Source organism: Lithobates pipiens, unplaced genomic scaffold (assembly GCF_037356315.1).
Source record: "Lithobates pipiens isolate NorthernLeopardFrog02 unplaced genomic scaffold, aLitPip1_a1.2 Scaffold_13, whole genome shotgun sequence".
In the NCBI taxonomy this organism is placed as follows: domain Eukaryota; kingdom Metazoa; phylum Chordata; class Amphibia; order Anura; family Ranidae; genus Lithobates; species Lithobates pipiens.
In genome coordinates, this window is record NW_027507718.1 from 331,893,925 (window position 1) to 331,918,166 (window position 24,242).

At 44.2% G+C, this 24,242-nt stretch overlaps 1 protein-coding gene across 1 annotated transcript in view; it reads left to right on the forward strand.

Moving 5' to 3' along the window:
* The window catches only part of SMAD1 (SMAD family member 1), a 133,891-nt gene extending 111,764 nt beyond the window's left edge, over nt 1-22,127 (forward strand). The window contains exons 5-7 of the mRNA XM_077476981.1: nt 16,166-16,387; nt 18,276-18,532; nt 20,749-22,127. Coding sequence (XP_077333107.1) covers nt 16,166-16,387; nt 18,276-18,532; nt 20,749-20,892 — 623 coding nt within the window. The 3' untranslated portion in view covers nt 20,893-22,127. The remainder of the gene's footprint in view (nt 1-16,165; nt 16,388-18,275; nt 18,533-20,748) is intronic.
* Nucleotides 22,128-24,242: the final 2,115 nt, after the last annotated feature.

Here is a 24,242-nt window from a genome sequence, read left to right on the forward strand (position 1 = left end):
GTGGTGGTTTTTAGGGTGGTGTTCCTACCTCCCAGAGCAGCACATCCACCAGGGGAGTAGGTCTGTGGCTGCTGTCCCTGCTTCTCCATGCATGGCGAATGCCAGCACTGCGGTGTACATCTGAGCTCTGGGCCGCAAGCTGCATGGCAGCAGTTAGCTGTTCTCTCCGTGTTAACCAGCATGGCTGGAGTGTCCAGGGGAAGAGGGGAAGCCACACGGTTGAAGTGGTGGAACTTATGCGTTCCAAGCTGGCCCACAGGAAGTATAGGGCGGGCTCACTTCTGGGGCGTGAGAACAGGCAATGGGTACTGGCTGGAATTTTCTTGCCAGCTACTGTAGCGATTATTGGTCTCCTTCTCTCCTCAGGATCAGGTAAAAGCAAAGGCCCCGGGTCTCTAAATTAGAGACTTGATAGATCAAAAGGTCCTGTTCCCGATTCCCCAGTCAGAGCAGGGCAAAGTATTTTATTCCCATGTTTGTCATCAGAAAGTCGTCACGGAAAATATCGGCTTATCCTAAATCTCCGGTCTCCTAAACCGGTCGATTAGATACAAACACTTTCGTATGGAGATGTTATTTTCAATCAAAAACCTGCTTTACTCAAACTGCTTCATGGCCATCCGGCCTTCCAAAGATTCCTGAGATTAACAGTCAAGATGGTAACAGATTTGGCTCTTTCAATTTCAACCCATCCCCCTTCTCTCTGCAGCTCCATGCATTTTTTACAAAGATGTTGGGGGAGGTGCTGGCTCCGCTAAGGTTAAAGATAACTAATTTCCCTTAACTGGATTTGCCTAGTGGTGGAGTAGTCATACCAAAAGTTGTAAGCGGATCTCCAGACTGTACAGGACTTCCTTCAATGCTGGTTAATAAACAAAGAGAAGTCTTCCTTAATTCCGGCCCACAAAGTGACACATCTTGGGTTTGAATTTTGCTCAGTAGACCAAATTGTTTTTCTCCCACAGGAAAATGTCTATAAAAATGATGCAAACAATGTCAGCCTTACAAAAGACCAATCAGTCGGTCTCTCAAAGAGATTTCAAGAGCAGTGGGTCTAATGACCTCTTGCTTTCCTGCAGTGCCATGGGCAAGACTTCATCAATGCCCATTACAGCTGTTTCTTTTAAGGAACTGGGACGGAGACGCAAGTTCCCTGGAATCAAGGGTCTTGTTACCCTCCAGGGTAAAAAGAAGCTTGTGGTAGTGGAGGACACCTGTACCTAACAAGAGGTCTACCATGGACTATTCCTATATTCCAGAGGATCACAACGGATCCGAGTTTCTGGAAATGGGAAGCCCACCTCAGCAACACAATGGCACTGGGAGACTGATTCAATGAAGCTCTTGATTCCCTTGAGGGCCAGAGAGCTTCTAGTGTTTGAGAGCCTTGCAGGCATTTAAGAAGGAAATCGGGGGTCACAATCACCAGATTCTATCCGACAATATCACTGCAGTTGCATACTTCAACAAACTGGGTACGAGGAGTTGAATACTTCAATCTGTCACCCAGGAGATTTTTCTCATGGGCAGAAGGGAGTTACAGCAGTATACCTGAAGGGGACACAACTGTCTGGCAGATTATCTCAGGTGCTACCGGATATATTGAGATGATTGGTCCCTTCATCTTGAAATCTTTACGGGTCTCGCCAACAGATGGGGATGTCCCAAAGTGGACCTGTTCGCAGACGAGTACAATCACAAGACAGACATTTTCTCTGAACCCAGCTGTTCAACCATTGGGGATCGATGCTCTGCTGAAGCTGTGGCCATACAGCCTATGTTGCGCCTTCCCAACGATCAGGCTAATTCCAGAAGCCCTTCATAAGTTTCTGCTAGAAGAAACAGATTTTATCCTAATAGCCCCTTTTTGGCCCAAGAGGCCATGGTTTTCCCTGTTTAGACTCTAGGGGTGCAACGGATCGTCACCGATCCGTGATCCGAACGGGTCACCCCGTTCGGATCAGCACATGCCGTGATCCGCGGAGCGCTCCAAGGTCTCTGCCTTAGGAAAGGCCGTGGCTTCGGCCTAGCTCCGACGCGGCGGCCATCTTTCTAAACCCAGGCTGTTTACACTGTGATCGCTCCGACGGAGCGTTCACTTGTAAACAAACCGGTGTCATGTCATGACGCCGGTTCCTCTCTCCCCTCTCTGTACTAATCTGTACAGCGGAGGGGAGAGATCAAGAGATGGAAGCAACCGTCTCTCCATACCCTGCCAATACTCTGTGGTACCTAGCCAATATTACAGTGGGGACTATATGGTGGTGGAATTTTTACAGGTTTTTGCAAATTAAATTATTTGCTTATCCGAAAAATGATGCGATCCAATCCGTGAGTTTTTTGATCCATTGCACCTCTATTAGACTCTGTTTTCAGAGCCTCCACTGAGTCTTCCAAAGAGAAGAGACTTATCGCAGGGTCCAGTGTCACACCACAGGTGGTTTCCTTTATTTTGACAGCCTGGTATCTGAAGAAAAGATACTAAGCACCCAGGGGGTTCTCTGACAAAGTAGTCAAGACCCTGGTAAATTGCAGAAAACCAGTCACTAGAGATATATATATATATATATATATATATATATATATATATATATATATATATATATATATATATATATATATATATATATGCTCAGAAAAAAATTAAATTGTGATATCTGATCAAAGATTAACTTGTGATGTTCCTTCAATTTTAGAATTGTTTTTAAGAGGGTGTCGACAAATATCTTACATTTAGTACTTTAAAGGTACAGGTGGCAACTATCTGTTTTTTTTTGTTTTTTTCTTTCTTTCTCCAATTTTCTCTGGGGAAAATCCCACTATAGCTTTATTCTTCAAATCAATTTCTAGGTCCAGGCAAGTGGTGGTTATAAGTTGTCCAGGGAAGTTGGTAGGGTATTTCCTCTACCTTGAGGGTTACCCTTGAGGTTACCAAGACCTTTAGAAAAACAGGACTCCTTTTTTGTCTTTTCAGGAGCACACAAAGGAAAGCATGCATCTAAAGCAGGGCTTGACAAATTTGCTTGGAATCTAGGAGCCAGGTCCGTAACGGCAATCCGGACCTGTCCCTGGCCTGACATGGAGACGAGTGAGGGGAAGATAGCAAGCGCGCACCCCCCCCCCCCCCCCTGTCTCCAAGTCATTGCCCATAGCTCTTAGAGGGGCATTTTATTTTTTTCAAATGACAATTTTTTTTTTATTGCATTTTAGTGTAAATATGAGATCTGAGGTCTCTCTAACCCCAGATCTTATATATTTAAGAGGACCTGTCATGCTTTTTTCTATAACAAGGGATTTTTACATTCCTTGTAATAGGAATAAAAGTAACAATTTTTTTTTTTTTTAATGCGCCCTGTCCCGCCAAGCTTGCGTGCAGAAGCGAACGCATACGTGAGTAGCGCCGCACAGGAAAGTGGTGTTCAAACCACACGTGAGGGATCGCTGCGATCAGTAGAGCGAGAGCAATAATTCTAGCCCTAGACCTCCTCTGTAACTCAAAACGTGCAACCTGTAGAATTTTTTTAAACGACGCCTATGGAGATTTTAAAGGGTAAAAGTTTGTCGCCATTCCATGAGCGGGGGCAATTTTGAAGCGTGACATGTTGGATATCAATTTACTCGGCGTAACACAATATAAAAAAAATTGGGCTAACTTTACTGTTTTATTTTTTTAATTAAATAATTTTCCCCCAAAAAAGTGCGCTTGTAAGTCCGCTGCACAAATACGAAATACGGTGTGACAGACAGTATTGCAACGACCACCATTTTATTCTCTAGGTTGTTAGAATACAAAATATATATAATGTTTAGGAGTTCTAAGTAAAGGGCAGAAGATGGGTCGGCAGTGAAAGCTCCATTAGCATTGCTGGCTGTCATACCAACAGCCACCACTAGAGGGCGCCAGATTCCAGAAGGAAAAATAGGACCGCAGAAGGCCTCAAAGCCGGGGCCTCAATTACCGGCCAGCGGCGGGGCGGCCCGACGCGATCACGCCGGGGGGGTGCACGGAGACAGGATACCCCCAGCTGTGCTGCCCCAGGCGCCAGGTCGCTAATTCTAGTCGCAAATGCGACCTGGCGCCCGGGGTTTGTCGAGCCCTGATCTAAAGCCACCTTGGCTAGATGGATAAAGCAAGCCATTTCTGAAACTTGCCAAATTGGGAAAGTTTCTCAGCCTTTCGTCACTGCATTTAACAGAGCCTTGTCTGTGTCTTGGTCTGAGAGGGCTAAGCAGGTGTTTTGGTTGTAAGGTCCTTCAGGCAGTTGTCCTTCCCTAGACTGGTAAGTTCTGGCTCATCGTCTCATGGGCTGTCCTGGAAGACGCTTGGAGGAAAGCTGAGTTAGACTTGCCAGTAACTCATTTTCTGACAGTCTTCCAGGACAGCCAGATTACCACCTAGTTTTGTCTTGAAGTTATGTGTATTATACATATGTTTTACAGGGACGTCCTACGGTTCTCGGATACTGACATGGGGCCTGGAGGTCCCCATAGTTAACCATTTATCTGGTGGGGGTTGACGTTTTTCCTGTCATGGTAGGCGGAGCCCTGGGTCTCGTGTGTTGTCCTGGAAGACTCACCGGTAACTCCTTTTCTGAAAGTCTAACTCAGCTTTTTTTATTTTTTGGGACCATTTGCTAAAAACTCTAGAGATTGTTGTGTGTGAATCCCAGTAGATCAACAGTTTTTGCAATACTCAGATCAGCCTGTCTGGCACCAACAACCATGCCACGTTCAAAGTCACTTACATTCCCCTTTCTGATGCTCAGTTTGCACTTCAGACTAGTAGTACTAAAGGGTCAGACTTTTGAATCGATAGTCCTTTTAAATGCAAAATACTGGTAAACCTTTACTTTAAAACTTAATTGTAATGCCTTCTATTATCTCCATTCTATCAGCCTCCACCTTCTCTGGGTTCAGATGCTGACCTTCCCTGCACAGAGCCCTTAAAGTGGTTGTAAACCCTTACAACACACTTTGACCTACAGGTAAGTCTAGATTAAGTCTTACCTGTAGGTCTAAGAAATATCTCCTAAACCTACAGTTTAGGAGATATGTGCCGAAAGACAGACACCGCTGTCTACGGCGCGCACTGAGCGCGGCACCCGTCAATGGCGATGTGCTGCGGCTCCCATGCGCATGCGCGGGAGTGACTGCTTCGCCGAATGACAGCGGTGGAGCGGCAATACGCATCGAGAAGATGGATGCGCCGGACTACAGGGGACAGCGGTGACTTCGCTGGCTCCTGTCAGGTAAGTGACACATAATGAGCTACTATGCGATGCATAGTAGTCCATTATGCTTTACCTTTGCAGGGAATGAGAGAGGAAGTAAACTCATCAGGGTTTACTTCCTCTTTAACGTGATTGTAAACGTTGATTTTTTTATTATTGTTTTTACGTCCTACCTGCTCTGTGCAATGGTTTTACACAGAGCAACCTCGATTCTCCTCTTCTGGGGTCTCCCGCTTGCACTTCAAACTCCTCCTGCCTTCTTAGTGCCTCCATAATAAGCCTCTTGCTATGGGGGCACTTGTTGCGGCTCGATCCTTGGCCACGCTTTCTACTTCTGTTGGGACACACACAGTGACTCAGCCCTTCCCACCGTTCCCTACTCGCATGCTATGATTGACAGCAGCAGGTGCCAATGGATCCCACTGTAACATCGGAGTCCTGTAAGGGGGAGAGAGCAGTGCTGCTGCTCTCAGCACATCGCTGAATAGGGTTCTTGTAAATATTCAGGGGGGGGATGGAGGGGGGAGCTGGTCACTGAATATTTTTAACCTTTTTAACCGGTTCCCGACCGGCGCGCGTCAATGTACGTCGGCAGAATGGCACGGGCAGGCATATTGGCGTAGAGGTATGTCCAGTCTTTATTGCCGCCCTACCATCGCGCCGGCGGTGGCGCGCTTGCGTGCCAGACGGGACCCCCGTGAGTCTGGTCGTGGGTCCCGCGGACTCGATCGCAGTGGGCATACCCGCAATCGTCTCACGGGGCGGCTGAACAGAGAAATGCTGCTTTGTAAACAGAAATGCTGTTGTGATTGGAGCAGAGATCAGCGTTCACTGAATGAAAAGCCCAGCACCCCCCCCCCCCCCCCCCCACAGTTAGTAACACACCCCTAGGAACACTTAACCCCTACACTGCCACCCACTGGTTAACCCCTTCACTGCCAGTGTCATTTACACAGGAATCGCTGCATTTATATAGCAGTGATTGCTGTATAAATGACAATGGTCCCAAAAATCTCCAATGTGTCTGCCATAATGTTGCAGTCACAATAAAAATCGCTGATCGCCGCCATTACTAGTAAAAAAAAAATAATAAAAATGCCATAAAACTATCCCCTATTTTGTAAATGCTATAACTTTTGCGAAAACCAATAAACGCTTATTGCGATTTTATTTTTATTTTTTACCAAAAATATGTAGAATATGTATCGGCCTAAACTGAGGGAAATTTTTTTTTTTTATATATATTTTTGGGGATATTCTAACAAAGTAAAATGCGTTTTTTCAAAGTTGTTGCTCTATTTTTGTTTATAGCGCAAAAAATAAAAACCGCACGTGTGATCAAATACCACCAAAAGAAAGCTCTATTTGTGGGAAAAAAGGACGTCCATTTTGTTTGGGAGTCACGTCGCATGACCGCACAATTGTCCGTTAAAGCGACGCAGTGCCGAATCGCAAAAAGTGGTCTGGTCTTAAGCCAGCAAAATGGTTTGGGGCTGAAGTGGTTAAAGTGGATGTAAACCCACTCTCATCCTTTCTAAACTACTGCAATATTGGTTATCTAGGATGATATACATGCCTCCTACATGTATAATCTGTCAAATGTCTCCCCTCTGTCTGAGACCCGAAAAACTGCAGATTTTGTGGGTGTTGTCGTGATGTCAGACTCCACGCCCACCTCTACACTCCCCTTATCAACATGCTTTTTCTCATGTGTATTTCTTACACTGAACTTCTGCTATGATCACGAATAGGGATGAGCTTCGTGTTCGAGTCGAACGTACGTTCGACTCGAACATTGGCTGTTCGGCCGTTCGGCGAATTCCGAACGTTTGGGTCGTTCGCGTCAAAATTCGAGTGACGCGCGCGCGGACCACAATGCACTGCGGTGGCGCAGTGCATTGCTGCCCCATGATTGGCCAAGCATGCACTGTGACCCCCGCATGCTTGGCCAATCGCAGCGCCGGCAGCGAGGAGAGCCATGATTGGCCACAGGCATCCTGCCTGTGGCCAATCATAGCTCAGGCTGTGTAGTGCACGCCCCACACTATATAAGGCCGCCTTTGAGGCGGCCTCGTGTAGTGTGTTACTTAGCATCTGAAGCAGTGGGTGTTCTGTGTACCTTCAACACAGTACACACCAATCGTTTTTGGCTGATTTCCTATCTTGCTGCTGTGTAGTGGTTGTTGTCTGTGCCCTGACTGCAGTATACACCACTATATTCACCTCACCTATATAGCTAGTGATCTAGCTTTAACCACTTAACTGCCCATTGCCGATTAACGGCTTCAGGGCGGTCGTTTAACTCTGAGAGGCCGTTAATTAACGGCCTCCCAGAATTCTGCTCTCGCGTGCCCCGAGGTGTGCGCACTCGAGAGCATCCGTGACCGCCGGGTCCACAGGACACGGCGCATCACGGTAAACGGCCGCTCATAGCGGCCGTTTACCACGTGATTGCTCCGTCAAATGACGGAGTGATCACTTGGAAACAAACCTCCCTCCCCTCTCTGTACCGATCGGTACAGCGGAGGGGAAAGATCGGTGTCAGCAGCGATGTGGGCTGCATCTGCAGTGCCCACATCGCTGCTCACCGAATTTAACCCCTCAATTCCCTGCCAATACTCTGCAATACCAGTGCATACTCTGCAATACCAGTGCATACTCTGCAATACCAGTGCATACTCTGCAGTACCCTGCCATTACTCTGCAGTACCCTGCCATTACTCTGCAGTACCCTGCCATTACTCTGCAGTACCCTGCCATTACTCTGCAGTACCCTGCCATTACTCTGCAGTACCCTGCCATTACTCTGCAGTACCCTGCCATTACTCTGCAGTACCCTGCCATTACTCTGCAGTACCCTGCCATTACTCTGCAGTACCCTGCCATTACTCTGCAGTACCCCAGCCATACTCTGCAGTACCCCAGCCATACTCTGCAGTACCCCAGCCATACTCTGCAGTACCCCAGCCATACTCTGCAGTACCCCAGCCATACTCTGCAGATACCCCAGCCATACTCTGCAGATACCCCAGCCATACTCTGCAGATACCCCAGCCATACTCTGCAGATACCCCAGCCATACTCTGCAGATACCCCAGCCATACTCTGCAGATACCCCAGCCATACTCTGCAGATACCCCAGCCATACTCTGCAGATACCCCAGCCATACTCTGCAGATACCCCAGCCATACTCTGCAGATACCCCAGCCATACTCTGCAGATACCCCAGCCATACTCTGCAGATACCCCAGCCATACTCTGCAGATACCCCAGCCATACTCTGCAGATACCCCAGCCATACTCTGCAGATACCCCAGCCATACTCTGCAGATACCCCAGCCATACTCTGCAGATACCCCAGCCATACTCTGCAGATACCCCAGCCATACTCTGCAGATACCCCAGCCATACTCTGCAGATACCCCAGCCATACTCTGCAGATACCCCAGCCATACTCTGGAGATACCCCAGCCATACTCTGGAGATACCCCAGCCATACTCTGGAGATACCCCAGCCATACATGCCCCCCGCTGCTTCTACCAACTCGCCAGTACGATCAAAGCCAGAATCTTTTATTTTTTATTTCAGGCTTCCCAGCCTAGAGGTGAGATGTGGGGTCATATTGACCCCCCAGATTTCACTGTAAAGAGGACCTGTCACCCCATATTCCTATTACAAGGGATGTTTACATTTCTTGTAATAGGAATAAAAGTGATCAAAAATATATTTTTGGGGAAAAAAATGTCAAACTAAAATAAATAAAGTAAAATGAACAATAAAAAAATAAAATAAAAATTAAAGCGCCCATGTCCCCATGTGCTCGCATGTGCCACACATGTGAGGTATCGCCGAGAATGTTAGAGCGAGAGCAATAATTCTAGTCCTAGACCTCCTCTGCAACTCAAAACATGTAACCAGTAAAAAAAAATTTAAAGCGTCGCCTATGGGGATTTTTTAAGTAGCGACGTTTGGCGCCATTCCACGGGCATGTGCAATTTTGAAGAGTGACATGTTTGATATCTATTTACTCAGCATAACTTCATCTTTCACTTTATGCAAACATTGGGCTAACTTTACTGTTTTTTTTTGTTTTTTTAAGCACAAAACTGTTTTTTCCCCCCAAAAAACGCGTTTGAAAAATTGCTGTGCAAATACCGTGTGAGATAAAAATTTGCAACGACCACCATTGTATTCTCCAGGGTCTTTGCTAAAAAAAAAAATATATATATATATATATAATGTTTTGGGGTTCTCTGTAATTTTCTAGCAAATAAATGATGATTTTTACATGTAGGAGAGAAATGTCAGAATTGGCCTGGGTGCTCCAGAACGCTTGATGGCGCTCCCTGCATGTTGGGCCTCTGTATGTGGCCACGCTGTGTAAGTCTCACACATGTGGTATCGCCGTACTCGGGAGTAATAGCAGAATGTGTTTTGGGGTGTAATTTGTGGTATGCATATGCTGTGTGTGTGTGAAATAACCTGATAATATGACAATTTTGTGGAAAAAAAAAAAAAAAAGGAAATAGGCCGTCAGTACTTCAGGTGTCATCAATTTTCAGATATTAGCACCATAGCTTGTGGACTCTATAACTTTCACAAAGACCAAATAATATCCACCAATTTGTACTTATTTTTACCAAAGATATGTAGTATGAATTTTGGCTAAAATTTATGAAGAAAAAATGACTAATCTGCTAAATTTTATAACAGAAACGAAGAAAAATTCATTTTTTCGCAGAATTTTCGGTCTTTTTTCTTTTATAGCACAAAAAATAAAAAACCCAGCAGTGATTAAATACCACCAAAAGAAAGCTCTATTTGTGTGAAAAAAGGACAAACATTTCCTATAGGTCCAGTGCTGCATGACTAATTGTCATTCAAAATGTGAGGGCACCGAAAGCTGAAAATTGGTCTGGTTATTAAGGGTGTTTAAGTGCCCAGTGGTCAAGTGGTTAATAATAGAGCTTGCAGTCAGTAGTGTTAGGAGATAGTGCGTGCTCTGTACCCAGTACATACCGCTATAATATAGGGCAGGCCCCTACTTTCAAACATCCAACTTACAAACATCTCCTACTTGCAAACGCAAGGAGACAGCAGCAAGTGAGATGAAAAAAGATGGACGACAAAACAAATTATACAGGGGTGATAACCCTTCCCTATGTTTTCCAAAAAGCTTAAAAATCGTTTTTTTGACTGGAGCTACACTTTAAAAATGTACCGGTTGAAAATGACAAACAGATTCAACTTAACACAACAAACCTACACAGTCCCCGTCTTGTTTGCACCGCCTGTATACTGCTGTTCTGAGTATATAGGGCCTGGGGGCCACACGCATTTCCTTTTTTTAATATGGGTACAGGGTTCCCCTTAATATGCGTACAAGACCCAAATAGGCTGGTAATGGGCAGGGAGGGCTACCCATGCCATGTTTCTCAATGATTTTCAACCATATTGCAGGAACCAGATATAACATTAAAACCGCAAGCAGTTTTAAATGGTGTTATTTCCGTTTAATGTAATTTTGTGCAGGGACTGTTCTAAACACAGGAAACACGTGGTACTTCACAGGCATACTACAGACACCCCCCAGGCACCATATTTAAAGGAATATTTCACTTTTTTTTTTTTTCACTTTAATCGTCATTAAAATCAGTGCTCCCGCCAAAACGGCAGTTTTTAGAACTTTTTTTTGCAGTGACCCATGTCCCCTGAGGCAGGAGGCAGGTCCCCAAACCCTTTTTAGGACACTATCTTGCATATTAGCCGTTAAAATTAGCACTTTCCATTTCGAACGTTCGAGTCCCATAGACTTCAATGGGGATCTAACGTTCGTACCGAACGCGGGGGTCGTTCGCAAGTTCTGGTGCGAACCGAACCGGGGGGTGTTCGGCTCATCCCTAATCACGAACATCCAGTCAAAACCCAGAAAAGTCCCCACATGACTTCAACATGCCAAATCATGCTGAGGTATGGAACAGCCAATCCTTGCAGAGTAGCAGAAGAAAGGAGTGGGAGGGAATTAAAAAAAATAATGCATGTCTCTTAGTCTAGTGCACGAGATATGTAAATCACCTGTCACTCACAGTAAGGGGGAGGATTTGACAAAGTTTTTTTTGTTTTTTTTTCCCTCAAGATTTATCTCACTGAACAATTAGGCTCGGTTCACACAGGGGGCGATGCGAGGCGACACGACTTGCCGCGCCGCGACCTCAGCGGCGACTTGCAAATGACTTCTGTATAGAAGTCAATGCAAGTCGCCCCGAGGTCGCTCAAAAGTAGTACAGGAACCTCCTCTTAGAACCGGTCCGTAGTACAGAACGTGGGCGACTTGTCAGGTCGCGGCACGGCAAGTCGTGTCGCCCCCTGTGTGAACGGAGCCTAAGAGGATTGCTCAGAGCTGTATTATGTGGCAAGACTGGGCTCAAATGATAGGCAATCTTATACGCTACATCAGGGGTCTCAAACTGGCAGCCCTCCAGCTGTTGAAAAAAAAGTCCCATGAGGCATTGCAAGGCTGACAGTTACAAGCATGACTCCCACTGGCAGAGGCATGATGGGACTTGTAGTTTTGCAGCAGCTGGAGGGCCGCCAGTTTGAGACCTTTGCTCTACATTATGACATAAAACATCCACTTTAGTGCATAGAATGCAATAAAGTAAAAAAAACTTTTGCCTTTAGAATAACTTTAAATCACTTCCTTTTTCTGCCCATGACTGCATGTCTCATGAGGCATTAATCAGACATTCACAAGTTGTCAGGCACTTACTGACATGTATGGGCTGTGTACTGAGCTGTATGTGTGCTGCACTGTTTCCTGATATGTAAACAAATGGTGCATTCTGTATGCAGGCCAACTAATCGATAATGAAAATAGCTGACACCTATATTAGAATTGATTCTTGTGTTTTTTTAGCCTTAGTTCTATTCTCTAATCAAGAACTTGGTGTACCTCCCCAGACTGCTTCATAGTCCAGCTCCTTCCAGGTTGTCATATGTGCTCTCACTATCCCAATTTTTTATTTTTTTTACCTTATCTGACTGTATTGGTTTTTGTAATGGGCTCCTAATTGCTTTCATTTTTAACAAATGTCACTGTGCTGAACAGTTAACTTTAAATCCCATTTCAACTGTTCAGCAGCCTATTCTGCTGGAGATTTGTTGGTCCTGTGAGATTTCATTTAACAAGCTGCATCCTGTCGGTAGAATTGGGTGATTTCCATTGTTGGCCTTTGCTGGGAACAGAGACACGTCGCACCTGCTCTGCATGACTTATAGCAAACGTAAGGAAGTTGTGCGAGAAATCTGTGAGAGAGGGATGATTCATCCCGGAAGAATTGCCAGCTGGCAACATATCTTACAAAGTTTGAGAAAGCTGTAGCCTTGATGGTTACTGGTATCTTGATGTGTGAAATAACCCTTTAATAGGGAGACTTTTTAATTATACTGGCAATGGGGTGCTCCAAGAAACTGCAAAATAGGTGTATTTAGTGTGTTTTGATGTTGTGCTTCAGTAGCTTCTGATTCCCTTGACATCCATAATGAATATAATCTAGAAAAAACGTTTATTGCAGTCCAACTTGCCAGTTCCTAAACTTGGTGGCTGCATTAGTTAGTTATATTTTAGGTTCTTCTTTCCATTATTTTAAGGCTTGAGTTTAGTGTGGGTTTTTTTTTTTTTGTGGGGGTGGGGGGTGGGGGTGGGGGGGGGGGGGGTGGTTCGGTGAGAAGTTCCCCTTGTGCTGGAGGCCACTGTCTTTGTTGAAAAGTTCCCTCCCATGCCCCTGCAGCAATATCCGGTGCAAGGGGGCTATTGCCACCGCTGGACCTGCCCTAGTCTCTTGTCATGGGTGCAGACTATACCGCTCTGTCCTAACACCCTACACCATCCAATTATAGAAGCTGTACTGTAGGTTCCGTAGATAAAGACCTTTTTATTCATACCTGTCCATTTCATAAAGCAATTTTTAATTGATGGACGCTATACTGCAGGTTCTATGAGTGGAGGAGGGAGCTGGAAATAGATGGGCATAGTCCACACTCTTTACAAAAAGTGCCTATGACCCTCCCAGCAGCTGTAATCTCTGATTACTGACAGGATCAATAGTTTTTTTTCCTTATTATCATTTTCTATATCCAAGTGCTTTCATTGGTATAGTTAAAGCTAAATTCCAGGAATTCAGTAATTTTTGTAACATGAAGGCACACTGAGTCAAGTCCAAGGAGGTGCATGGCCTCTCCAAAATGAGTCTGTCATTTTATATCTGACAGGATTATGGCTCTACCAGGCATACGTTAGCACTCAGGGCTGTGAAAGAGGAGAGAGAGACACACAGCAGTTATCCCACCCTCCCCTCTGCTGCTAGAGAAGCCTTTGCATTGTTTGAACGAGTTCAAATAATACAAAGGCTACTGTGATTGTGCATGAGGGTTATGCATAGAAACTGTACTCTATTTTGTTGAAGATGCTTGGACCTGAATTATCAGCTTCGGGCTCCAGCAGATAGTGATGGCTGTCTTCCGGAAGTGCAGTAAAACTATCAGATGTAAGACATCAGCCCAGTATTATATATTTAAAAAAAAAAAATGTAGTTAAAAAAAAAAAATGTACCTGTTTTTTTACACGCATTGGTGATTCCTAGTAAACATACACAGGTTGGTTAAAATGCCTTTTTTTCTTGCAGTAGACATTTAAGTATAATGCAAATGTATTAATCAAGGCCGTCTGTTCCAGTGTGGATTAGTAAATAGGTGCTAGGTTTACTTCAGGCACTTTCTCTGGGTCTATAAAATAAGTAATGTTCCCTCTATCCTTGAGTCAGACATGGACCATGTTGAAGCCCGTTTTGTACCTGGAAATTGCTGCTGCCCAGTGGGTCGGGATGATTGATGGCCCTTGTCTGCCACTTTCACTACTAACCAGCCGATCCTTATTTCCAGATTTTATGTTGATGGCAAGTGTCTTGTTAACCTTTAAACTGCCTCACACCAAATCGTACTCTGTAACCCATACCCGGCTCTGTTCCACCCTTAAGCCCCGCACACATGGACAGAATGCCAGGAGACAATGGGTGGTGTACAAAAAAGCCAACATTAGGCCCACGTGCATGTCGGTCTGTTTGACAGACAGAAGCTGGCCGAGAGCACTGATTTCCTCCAATCCCCCCCATCCTGCCCCCCCAGTCAGAACACAACAGCTCAGCGGGTGAGATCACTGGACTAACATGCATAGTTAGTACAGTGGCTCCATCTGGTGTGTACCCGATTTTAAGCTCCACCTTGCAACATTGGTTGTTCTTTCCCTGAGGTATAATGCCCTGTACACACGTTCCGATTATCGGACCACAAAATTTGCTTTCAGACAGATCGTTTGATCTGATCGTTAGTACGCAGCTTTCGACAGCCGATCAGGACAGTCTGTCCACCCAAATCTGAAGGGACAAACAGGAAAACTTTGGTCAGACAATCGTGTAGTCAGTACAGTATGCATCCAATAAGTCGACAAACACCACGCATGATCGGAAACACGAAAATAAACCATAAGGACACACGGGTCACACATATTTTACATAATTTAAAATGCGTAGCTACGCACAACACAAGATTTTTCCTGAATCGTAGGGAGAAAAAAATCTTACACACATTTTGCACCATTGTATTTGATCTTGGTTGTATGCAACAAAATGTGAACGATCTGTCTTACGATAATCGGAACGTGTGTACGGGGCATAATGTCTATTTGTTCTGAGGTACATATTTGTTTTAATTTATTATGTCTTTTTTGTTCGCTTGTTTTTGCGTCTCTTCTTTTGGCTCCCTGTGTTTGTGTACAAACACAACTTTCAATAAAATCAGATTGAACATTAAAAGGGATTGTAAAGTCATATTATCATTTTTTTTTTTAATAACAAACATGTTATACTTGCCTCCACTGTGCAGCTCATTTTGTACAGAGTGGCCCCAGACCTCGTCTTCTGGGGTCTCTCGGCTGTCTCGGCTTCCCCCCGCAAGTACTTCTCACATTAATGCGAGCTCCCTCGCATGGTGAGAAGTGCTTCCAGGCGCACTCCCGTGATGCAGCCGGCAGCTATAGCTGCTCACTGTATCACTCGCCGAGTCATTGGATGTGATTGACAGCAGCGCAAACCAATGGTTGTGCTGCTTTCAGTCTATCCACTCTAGCCAATCAGCAGCCAGGCTGAGTGGCGAAGACTATGTCTGAGGCGAGCGCAGGACTTTCGAGGGGTCAGGTAAGTAAAACGGGGGGGGGGGGGGGGGCATCTCGCACTGTCAGATATTTTTTCACCTTAATCCATAGAATGCATTAAGGTGAAAAAAAACTTAACTTGGCAACCCCTTTAAACCAGGTAACTGCACCCCCCTCCCCCCTGAAAGGTGCCGATTGTGGCTCCGGAGGGGGGGAGGGTTCCGATGAGCGGAAGGTCCACTTTAGGGTGGACCTCCGCTTTAAGTAACCAGATCCATTTTTTCTAATTGTTTGGCTTTTATTTGATTGCAAGAGCAATTTCCTGTAGTATAAATTGATGTTCATTGCAGGAAAAGAAGAAACCCTTTGAAAAACGGGGTAAATATCTAGCGTGTGTTTTTCTTAATCATTGTTTGCCCTAGAGAACCGATGATGGAGCAGAAAACTGCATTTGACAAGCATCACTTCTTGGAGTACCTTCCAAATCATTACATACTAAATATGCAAAACATGTCACATGGTTTTTAATCTGTGCTACCTAGTCTAATGGAACAATCTTAAATGTCAGTCTTGCCGTTTTTGATGTGCAGCAAGTGTTAAACTGTTTTATACACTTATAGTGAAAATAACTGATGCCTCTCATTCTGAATTGAAGTTTTATTTTATATTTTTATTTTTTTTTGTGCTTCCCATGCCAAATGATTATAACCATATCTTTGTTGCAGATGTTCAAGCTGTTGCTTATGAGGAGCCAAAACACTGGTGTTCTATTGTCTATTATGAGCTGAACAATCGAGTAGGAGAGGCGTTCCATGCCTCCTCCACAAGTGTGTTGGTGGATGGTTTCACCGATCCTTCCAACAACAGGAACAGATTTTGCCTTGGGCTCCTGTCCAACGTCAACCGCAACTCTACTATCGAGAACACCAGGCGGCATATTGGGAAAGGTAAACCTACCTAAAGAATTACATTGCAATACTACCGATATTTTGGTTTCTCTCCCCATCTGCCAAATTTTAAATTCAATCTAAAACTTATGTGCTTATCCAAGGAGTCAGATACCAATGTACTTAAAAAAACAAAAACAAAAAAAAACTGCCAGTTGATGTATAAACCCAATCATTTAAAGCTTATGTACCATTAAAGTCAATCTTTTAAATATGCTGCTTTCATCAAAGTACATTATGTTCCTTGTGCAGGCACTTCTTGTTATAGGGGGACAATGTACTGTTCCTGTCTTACGAATATTTCTTATGTTGTCGCTTTGTCACACATGCTCCTGATGGAAACTTCAAATGGCCTCTTTAAGCACAGGCATGGTGCATGGTTGTCGCCATCAGGAAACCTGCTATGGGAAATTACATGCAGCAGTTGCTGGCTTTGAGACTGCAGGATATTTAAGAAAGCCTAGAATAAAAAGTTCAAGTGGATATAAGCCCACTCTCATCCTTTCTAAACTACTGCAATATTGGTTATCTAGGATATACATGCCTCCTGCATGTATACTTATCTGTCAAATGTCTCCACTGTCTGCTGAGAGACCCGTAAAACTGCAGATTTTTTGGGTGTCTGTTTTGCCGGGCTCAGTGGGTGGAGTTGTGATGTCAGACTCCCCGCCCACCTGTACACTCTCCTTATCAACATGCATTTTCTCCTGTGTATTTCTTACACTGAACTACTGCTATGGTCACTAACATCCAGTCAAACCCCAGAAAAATCCCCACATGACTTCAGCATGCCAAATCATGCTGAGGTGTGGAACAGCCAATCCTTGCAAAGCAGCAGAAGAAAGAAGTGGGAGGGAATTAAAAAATGCATGTCTCTTAGGCTAGTGCAGAAGATATTTAAATTTCCTGTCACTCACAGCAAGGGGAGGATTTGACAAAGTTTTTCTCTATTTGTCAAGATTCATCTCGCTGAACAATACGAGGATTGCTCAGAGCTTGATTAACTCTTTGGGGCAAGACTGGGCTCAAATGATAAAAAAACCTTATACTCTATATTATGACATCAAAAAAATAATTTGGGTTTACATCCACTTTAAGCATTTTATTCAGTTGGGGTCATGTGTGTTTTTTTTTTTTTTTTCTTTGGATTTGTTATTTAGAAGATTGCAACAGATAAGAGAAAATACTGACTTCATAAATCCAACGTGTGGTTCATTTCACTGCAAAGGTACATTTGCAAACGTATAAAAATATCCACCGAGTTGTACAGTTAAACATAAAACCACATTGATCAACCAGAATCCATATGCAGAAAATGTCAAAAGTTCCCCTAAATAAAAAGGACTTGGTACAAAGGGTATAGGGACCTCTTGGATTTTGAGTGGGTGCAGGAAAATAACCTATGATCATAAAACCTCAAAGCATAGTAAGCACAAATGTAAACTCAAACCGACCCAAGCCTGCCTGGATCTTCAGTTGGGTTTTACCTAGGGCCAATAGGCTGTCAACTATTTTCATAATCGATTAGTTGGCCTGCATACAGAATGCAAAAAGGGGGGGACCCCTGCCAAGACCTTAGCAGCTGCAGTATGATACTGCGTTGTCTAGTTAGATTTAACAGATATTGGAGCAGATGTGGAAGAGCCAAGTTGACCATGAGTTTCATATTCATAGCACATTGAAAAAAGGCAAGTGGGCTGCTTCTCTTTAGAATCCTGGAGAGGTTCACTTCTTGTATAGGAATGACTTTCACTTATGTTGTATTTATTTGTTCCTCTACTTAAGTGAACGTGCTAGGTTTTTCTGGGATGTCTATTCAGCAACTGATAAAATGCTGCTGTATGAAGAGTTCCAAAAAATTTGAAATTGCTCCATCTTTATCTTCTAGGTGTCCATTTGTACTATGTTGGAGGTGAAGTGTACGCAGAGTGCTTGAGCGACAGCAGCATCTTTGTTCAGAGTCGAAATTGTAATTACCATCATGGATTTCATCCTACAACTGTATGCAAGATTCCTAGCGGATGCAGCTTGAAGATCTTCAACAACCAAGAGTTTGCTCAGCTTCTGGCCCAGTCGGTAAATCATGGATTTGAGACAGTCTACGAACTTACTAAGATGTGCACTATTCGAATGAGCTTTGTTAAGGTAAGTCATTCTGCATCAAGTAAAAACCTGTAGAACTGTTTTTTTTTATCAGTTCCAGATTCTGACCTTAACGTTAAGTTCTAGTTTTGCAGAAATAAAAACTGCAGCCTTTAGGGCTCTTCCACACGGTCCGTGTACGGAGTCCGCTCTGCTCAGCGGGGTATCGCTCCGTCGATCCCCACTGAGCAGGAAGATGACAGGACTGTGTCTGCACACTGTGGGCAGTAGAGTCAGTCACCCGATCCGATTCCGCAGACGGATGGAAAAATAGGTTTTTCCCTCGTCAGACTTTTACAGGTGGGATGTCAGCGGACATGTCACCGCTGACATCCATCTCTCCATAGACCTCTATGGAGTGTCCGTTCAGGTACGCCTAAAACGGACAGGCGGACCTTAACGGATTGTCTGTGTAAAAGGGGGCCTTAGTCACCTTTAGTGACTTTATATACATTGCAAGGATTTTGGCAAACTTCATTGCGGTATTGATTTTCTCTATTCTAGGAAAATTTGTGCCAGCATGTCGTTTTCCCAGACTGACTGCTAAATGGGAGGATTAATTGGTGGAAATACAGTATCCTCTACAACCCTTTATTTGGAGCAGAAACGTTTAGAAACTGAGTTTCCAAATCTGTGTAGACTTGTGGAAGAGACAGTAAGCCATACAAAAGCAGCACTGTGCCAGCGCTGAGTCTGGGTCATCAAATGATATACCTTAAGGCAGGTATATCAGAGGTTTAGAGCTACTTGAACAACATGGAGATGGGGCTGCTCCATTTAAAAAATAAAAATCAAGTGTCGTCGTCCCCCCCACCACCAAAAAATGGAATGAAGAACAGTGTCACAGTAGTATCATCTGCCCCCTTCACATAACTCTACAAGGACACAAAAATTTTTCCTGTATGTGCCCTATTCACACCATAACACTGCCGTCACAGCAGTTTTTTTTTTTTTTTTTTTTTTTTTTTTTTTTCTGCACAGGAATAGAACATAAATCCTCTGCAAGGGAACGAAGAAAATGTGTTCTCTGTGCCCTGTTCACACCACAAGGTTACTGTCATGGCATTTTTTTTCTGCGCAGAATAAAATTTGCCCATACCAGTGTTGTGGTATGAACAGGAAACATGGAGAACGCTGATTTTCTTTGTGAACAAGACCCAAGTCATTGAGAGATTGCTTAGTATTGCTTAGCACTGTTAGCTTTGGTATATGGGTTTCAGCTGTGAAATGCAGTGAGCTTTACAGCCCTTTCACACCAAGCTGCGGGGGCATCGGTGGTAAAGGTAAAAATAGCGCCTTTACCAGAGGTGCTATTCAGCCACTAGCGGGCGGTTTTAACCCCCCCATTAGTTAAATCCGCCCGCAAACTGCCAACGGAGCAGCGTTTTGCCAGTGGTATCGCAGCGCTGCCCCATTGATTTCAGTGGGGAGCAGTGGTGGAGGAGCGGTGAGTTCACCGCTCCAAAGAAGCTGCTGGCAGGACTTTTTGTGACGCCCTGACAGCGCACCCTCAGGCTTTCACACTGGATTGCATGGAGCAGCTTTTTTCAGGTGCTATTGTTGGCGCTGTAGCACCTGAAAAATGCTGGCAGTGTGAAAGGGGTCTTAAGGTGCTTCTGAAATGTTTTGACTTCAATTTAAGTTGTTTGGCTTTTTTATTTTGCTCAAGGAGTTAGCCTAAAGTTTATGTAAAACCTAAGAATGAACCTTTACATACTCCTTTTGATCTTTTTTTTTACACCATTAAAGATCCTGCCAGTGAACTGATAACTTTCTGTACTGCTGCACAGTTATCAGTTGGCATTATTCCCGGTTTTATGAACCTCTCCTTTTATGTTATGGAGAAGGGAGAGGTGTTTTATAGTTTTGTTGCACCTTCATCGATGCAGCATGGTGTGTGATCATTGTTGTAGGACAGGAATTGTTACTGGCAGGATCACAAGGGGGGGGAAGCTATGATACATTACATTTATTTGCTTTATATTAAGTTTTTTACATATAGGTTGTGGCAATCCATTTTGGGTTACTTTTGCATTTACTTTGACTTTTGTTGGAAAGAAAAGCAGCTCAAACAAGCCATGTAAATTATCTCATCACTGAGTTCCCATCTTAATGTTTTTAATGTTTCCTTTCTTTTCTGCACTGTTCTGTTGGATTAACTGTCTGGTTACCTGATAAATCTGACCAATGTTTTTTTTTTTTTTTTTTACCTTTTTCAGGGGTGGGGCGCAGAGTATCATCGCCAGGATGTTACTAGCACCCCCTGCTGGATTGAGATTCACCTGCATGGCCCTCTTCAGTGGCTGGATAAAGTACTTACTCAGATGGGCTCCCCCCATAACCCAATCTCATCTGTGTCTTAATTGGAACTGGACATTTCTGGATGCTATGGAGCCATGCATGTACTTGAAGGATGTATGCATCAGACATACTGGCAAAGGAGGGGACAATTTTTTTTTTTTTTTTTGTATACAGTTTGGGAGCCTCTAATACTTGATGTCTGTGACCAACTCAGCGCAAGAGGGGTAGAGGGTCCCTACTTTGAGATGTGGCTCAATTTTCACAGCAGCTAATTCTTCTTTTTTTTTTTTTTTTTTTTTTTTTTTTTTTTCTTTTGGATATAGCGATAACAGTATAGCATTGTAATTTAAACCATGCTGTGTAAAGTATTAACTAAAGCGGATTTCCTTCTGGCTGTATAGTAGATATGAGATTTAGCCCAAACTTTGCTGTTCTAGATTGGCAACATTCTCAGCACTTGATATAGCCCCCCCCCCCATGTTGAACTGCGCCGTTGTATTTCAGCTATGTTAAAATACTTTTTAGTAGTAGCTGTACATGGAAAAAACATAACGTGTCACTTAAATGTGCATTGTCCATCAGGATGTTAGGAGAAGCTCCTTGCTGTTTGTACAGATTTTTAAAACCCTACCCCCCACCCTTTTACAAAGCATAACATATAGTTAGGATGGACTAGGTGAGATTTGAAGGTTCCATGGTTTAAATTGTTTAAAAATGTGAGCACAGCTTTGAAGGCCTTTTTTAACATTTGCTGTGTGTTTTGTAATGCACCCCTTGCTTTCTTTTAAAACTTTATGCAGTCAGTTGGGTGCACAGGTAGGTATATACAACTGATTGAATGAAGTGCAAGCATTTTGTCTCTTGGCGGTAACCAGCCTTGGTTCCTTTCATCTTTTCATGAGTAGCCTAGCTAACATGCTTTACTGTCTTTTGGAGGGTCTTGCAGTTTTATGACCCACCTTCCTGTATTGTAACACTACTGCATTGTCCTAGACCTCTGTTTTAACTGCTAGCGTAGGAGAAGGCAATGGTTAAAAAATACTAAAAATTTGCACCTCCTTTAGTAATGGACAGCTGAAAAACACTTCTCCTGAGCTTACAGCAGATGTTTAAAAAATCCAAGGTTTACTCACTTACAGACTTATTCTTTTTCCCTTTTTTATGATGTTACTTTTTGTACTATTTTGTTTTTCTTTTATATTCACAGTTAAGCTGTAGTACTTCTCGAAAGTACTTTTATTCCAAATCTAGTGGATGGTGTTTACTAGAAATTTAAATAAACAGTCATTATTGCTTACCTATATGAAATTTGTGGTTTGTTACTTCACCAATACAATTACAATTTTGGAAGCGGAAAATAAGGGTGATATATTTGCATTTTAAAGAGTACCTGTGCCATGTGATCATTGCCCAATTACAGCTAGCAACACAATTGTACACCATGCATGGCATGAAAGGAATCTGTCTATTGTATACAATTGTCATGTGATCTGTTGTGATTGGTCACAGCAATAACATGGTACTGGCAACGGGCTGGTACACTGATCAGTCATCGCCTGGGTTACAGATCACACCACAGCGTGGCCTGTTCCACACGCACAATGCCTGTCTTTAGGGTATTTTGAGTGCTTTTTTTTTCCTATCCCAAAGCATTAGGTGAAATCCAAACCTTAATACTTGTGTGTGTTTTTTTTTTTTTCTCAACTAATGAGCAGCATTTCCATTTTTGAATAATGTTTTAGCCCCTTAACATCACATTTCAGTAACGTGTGCTAAACCATAGCATGTTAATGCACAATCTTTGCTATGCTAGATAAATAGGAGGTGTGTGTGTATATGTATATATATGTGTGTGTGTATGTATATATAAAATTTTGTGGCAAAAAAGTATTTGGTCAGCCACCAATTGTGCTAGTTCTCCCGCTTAAAAAGATGAGGCCTGTAATTCTCATAGGTATACATGAACTGAGAGACAAAATGCGGAAACAAATCCAGACAATCACATTGTCTGCTTTAAAAAAAAAAAAAAATTATTTGCAATTTAGGCCCCTTTCACACTGGACGGATCAGTAATGATCCGCCCCGTGATGATCCGCTCGCTCAGCGGAGATCACTCCGTTGTCCCCGCTGAGCCGGCGGCGGACAGGGCGGTATCCGCACACTGTGCAGGGACCGCCCTGTCAGCTCTCCTCTATGGGGGATTGGATGAACACGGACCGTCTGCCTGTGTTCATCCGATCCGCTCTGCAGACGGATAGAAAAATAGGATTAGACTAGGATGCAGAATCGGACAGTAGCGGAGGCGGATGATATCGGGTGTCTGCGGATGTTCATCTGCAGACACCCGCTATCCCATAGGGATGAATGTATGCCCGTATTTCCCAAGGCGTCTTTCAGGACAGCACCTGAGATAGCGACTCCACCCTCCTCGTTAGGAAACACCTTCTTCCTCCAGACTTTAAAGGGAGGCGCCTCCCTACCACACATCAGTTTTTGTGTTTCCTCCGGCCCGGAGGGAACACCTTTTGGGAAGGAGTCTGTTTCTCTTAGGTGTTCCTGAGGGACTAGGCTTCTTTCCCTTTTTTTTCCTCCTTTAGAGACCCGCTGTCCTCCCGGCCTACCCACGCCTCGTCAGCGGTAGCAAGCGGGCTCCTCTTCCCCTCTTGTGCTCGGAGAGAGCCGAAGACTCGGTGGCCCGCACGTTCGTAGGCGCGGCGGCGCGCGTGTGCCGCCGCCATGTTTGTTTTCGGCGGTCGCGCCGGAAGTGACAGAGCGGGTCATCGGGTCAGCTGAAACGTCGTTTCCGGCGTGGATGCAGGGGGGAGGAGGGAGGACAGGTGCTGGTGCCTATTTCCGCTTCCGGTCCGGTGCAGCTGCACGGCGTGACTCCGGAGGCGGCGTTTAGCCACAAGTGGATCTCTGCACAGCTGATTATGGAAGATTCAGCGTCTGCAGCGGTGGGGACAGGCACAGGCACCAGCAAAGCCCAGGTAAGAGGCAGCAGTTAAAGTCTGCCTTTCTTTTTCTATTTCCTGGCGTTTGGTCTCGCTCTCTCCTTTCTTTTTTCCCCCCTGGTGGCAAGGGGCCTGTCTGGGCACTAGAAGCTGACTGGTTTCTTCTCAGTGCACCTGTGTGGTGATCCCTATCAAAGCTGAGACTGGGTCTCACTAAGGGTTCCCTGTTTTTTTTCCCTTTTTTTGTCTTTTTCTTCATAAGCTAAGAGCTCTGACCCAAAGAAAAGATGTCCTTCTTGCAGGGCCAAGCTGGGAGAAAATTGGAAGAAAACCTTATGCAGTCCCTGCATTACTTCTTTAGTTAAAGAGGAATCTGCCTCTGTATGTGAGGATCTGGTGGCCTCTGTAAAGAAGGAGCTGTACGCCACGATCCAGAATTTTCGTGACTCACTAGCAAA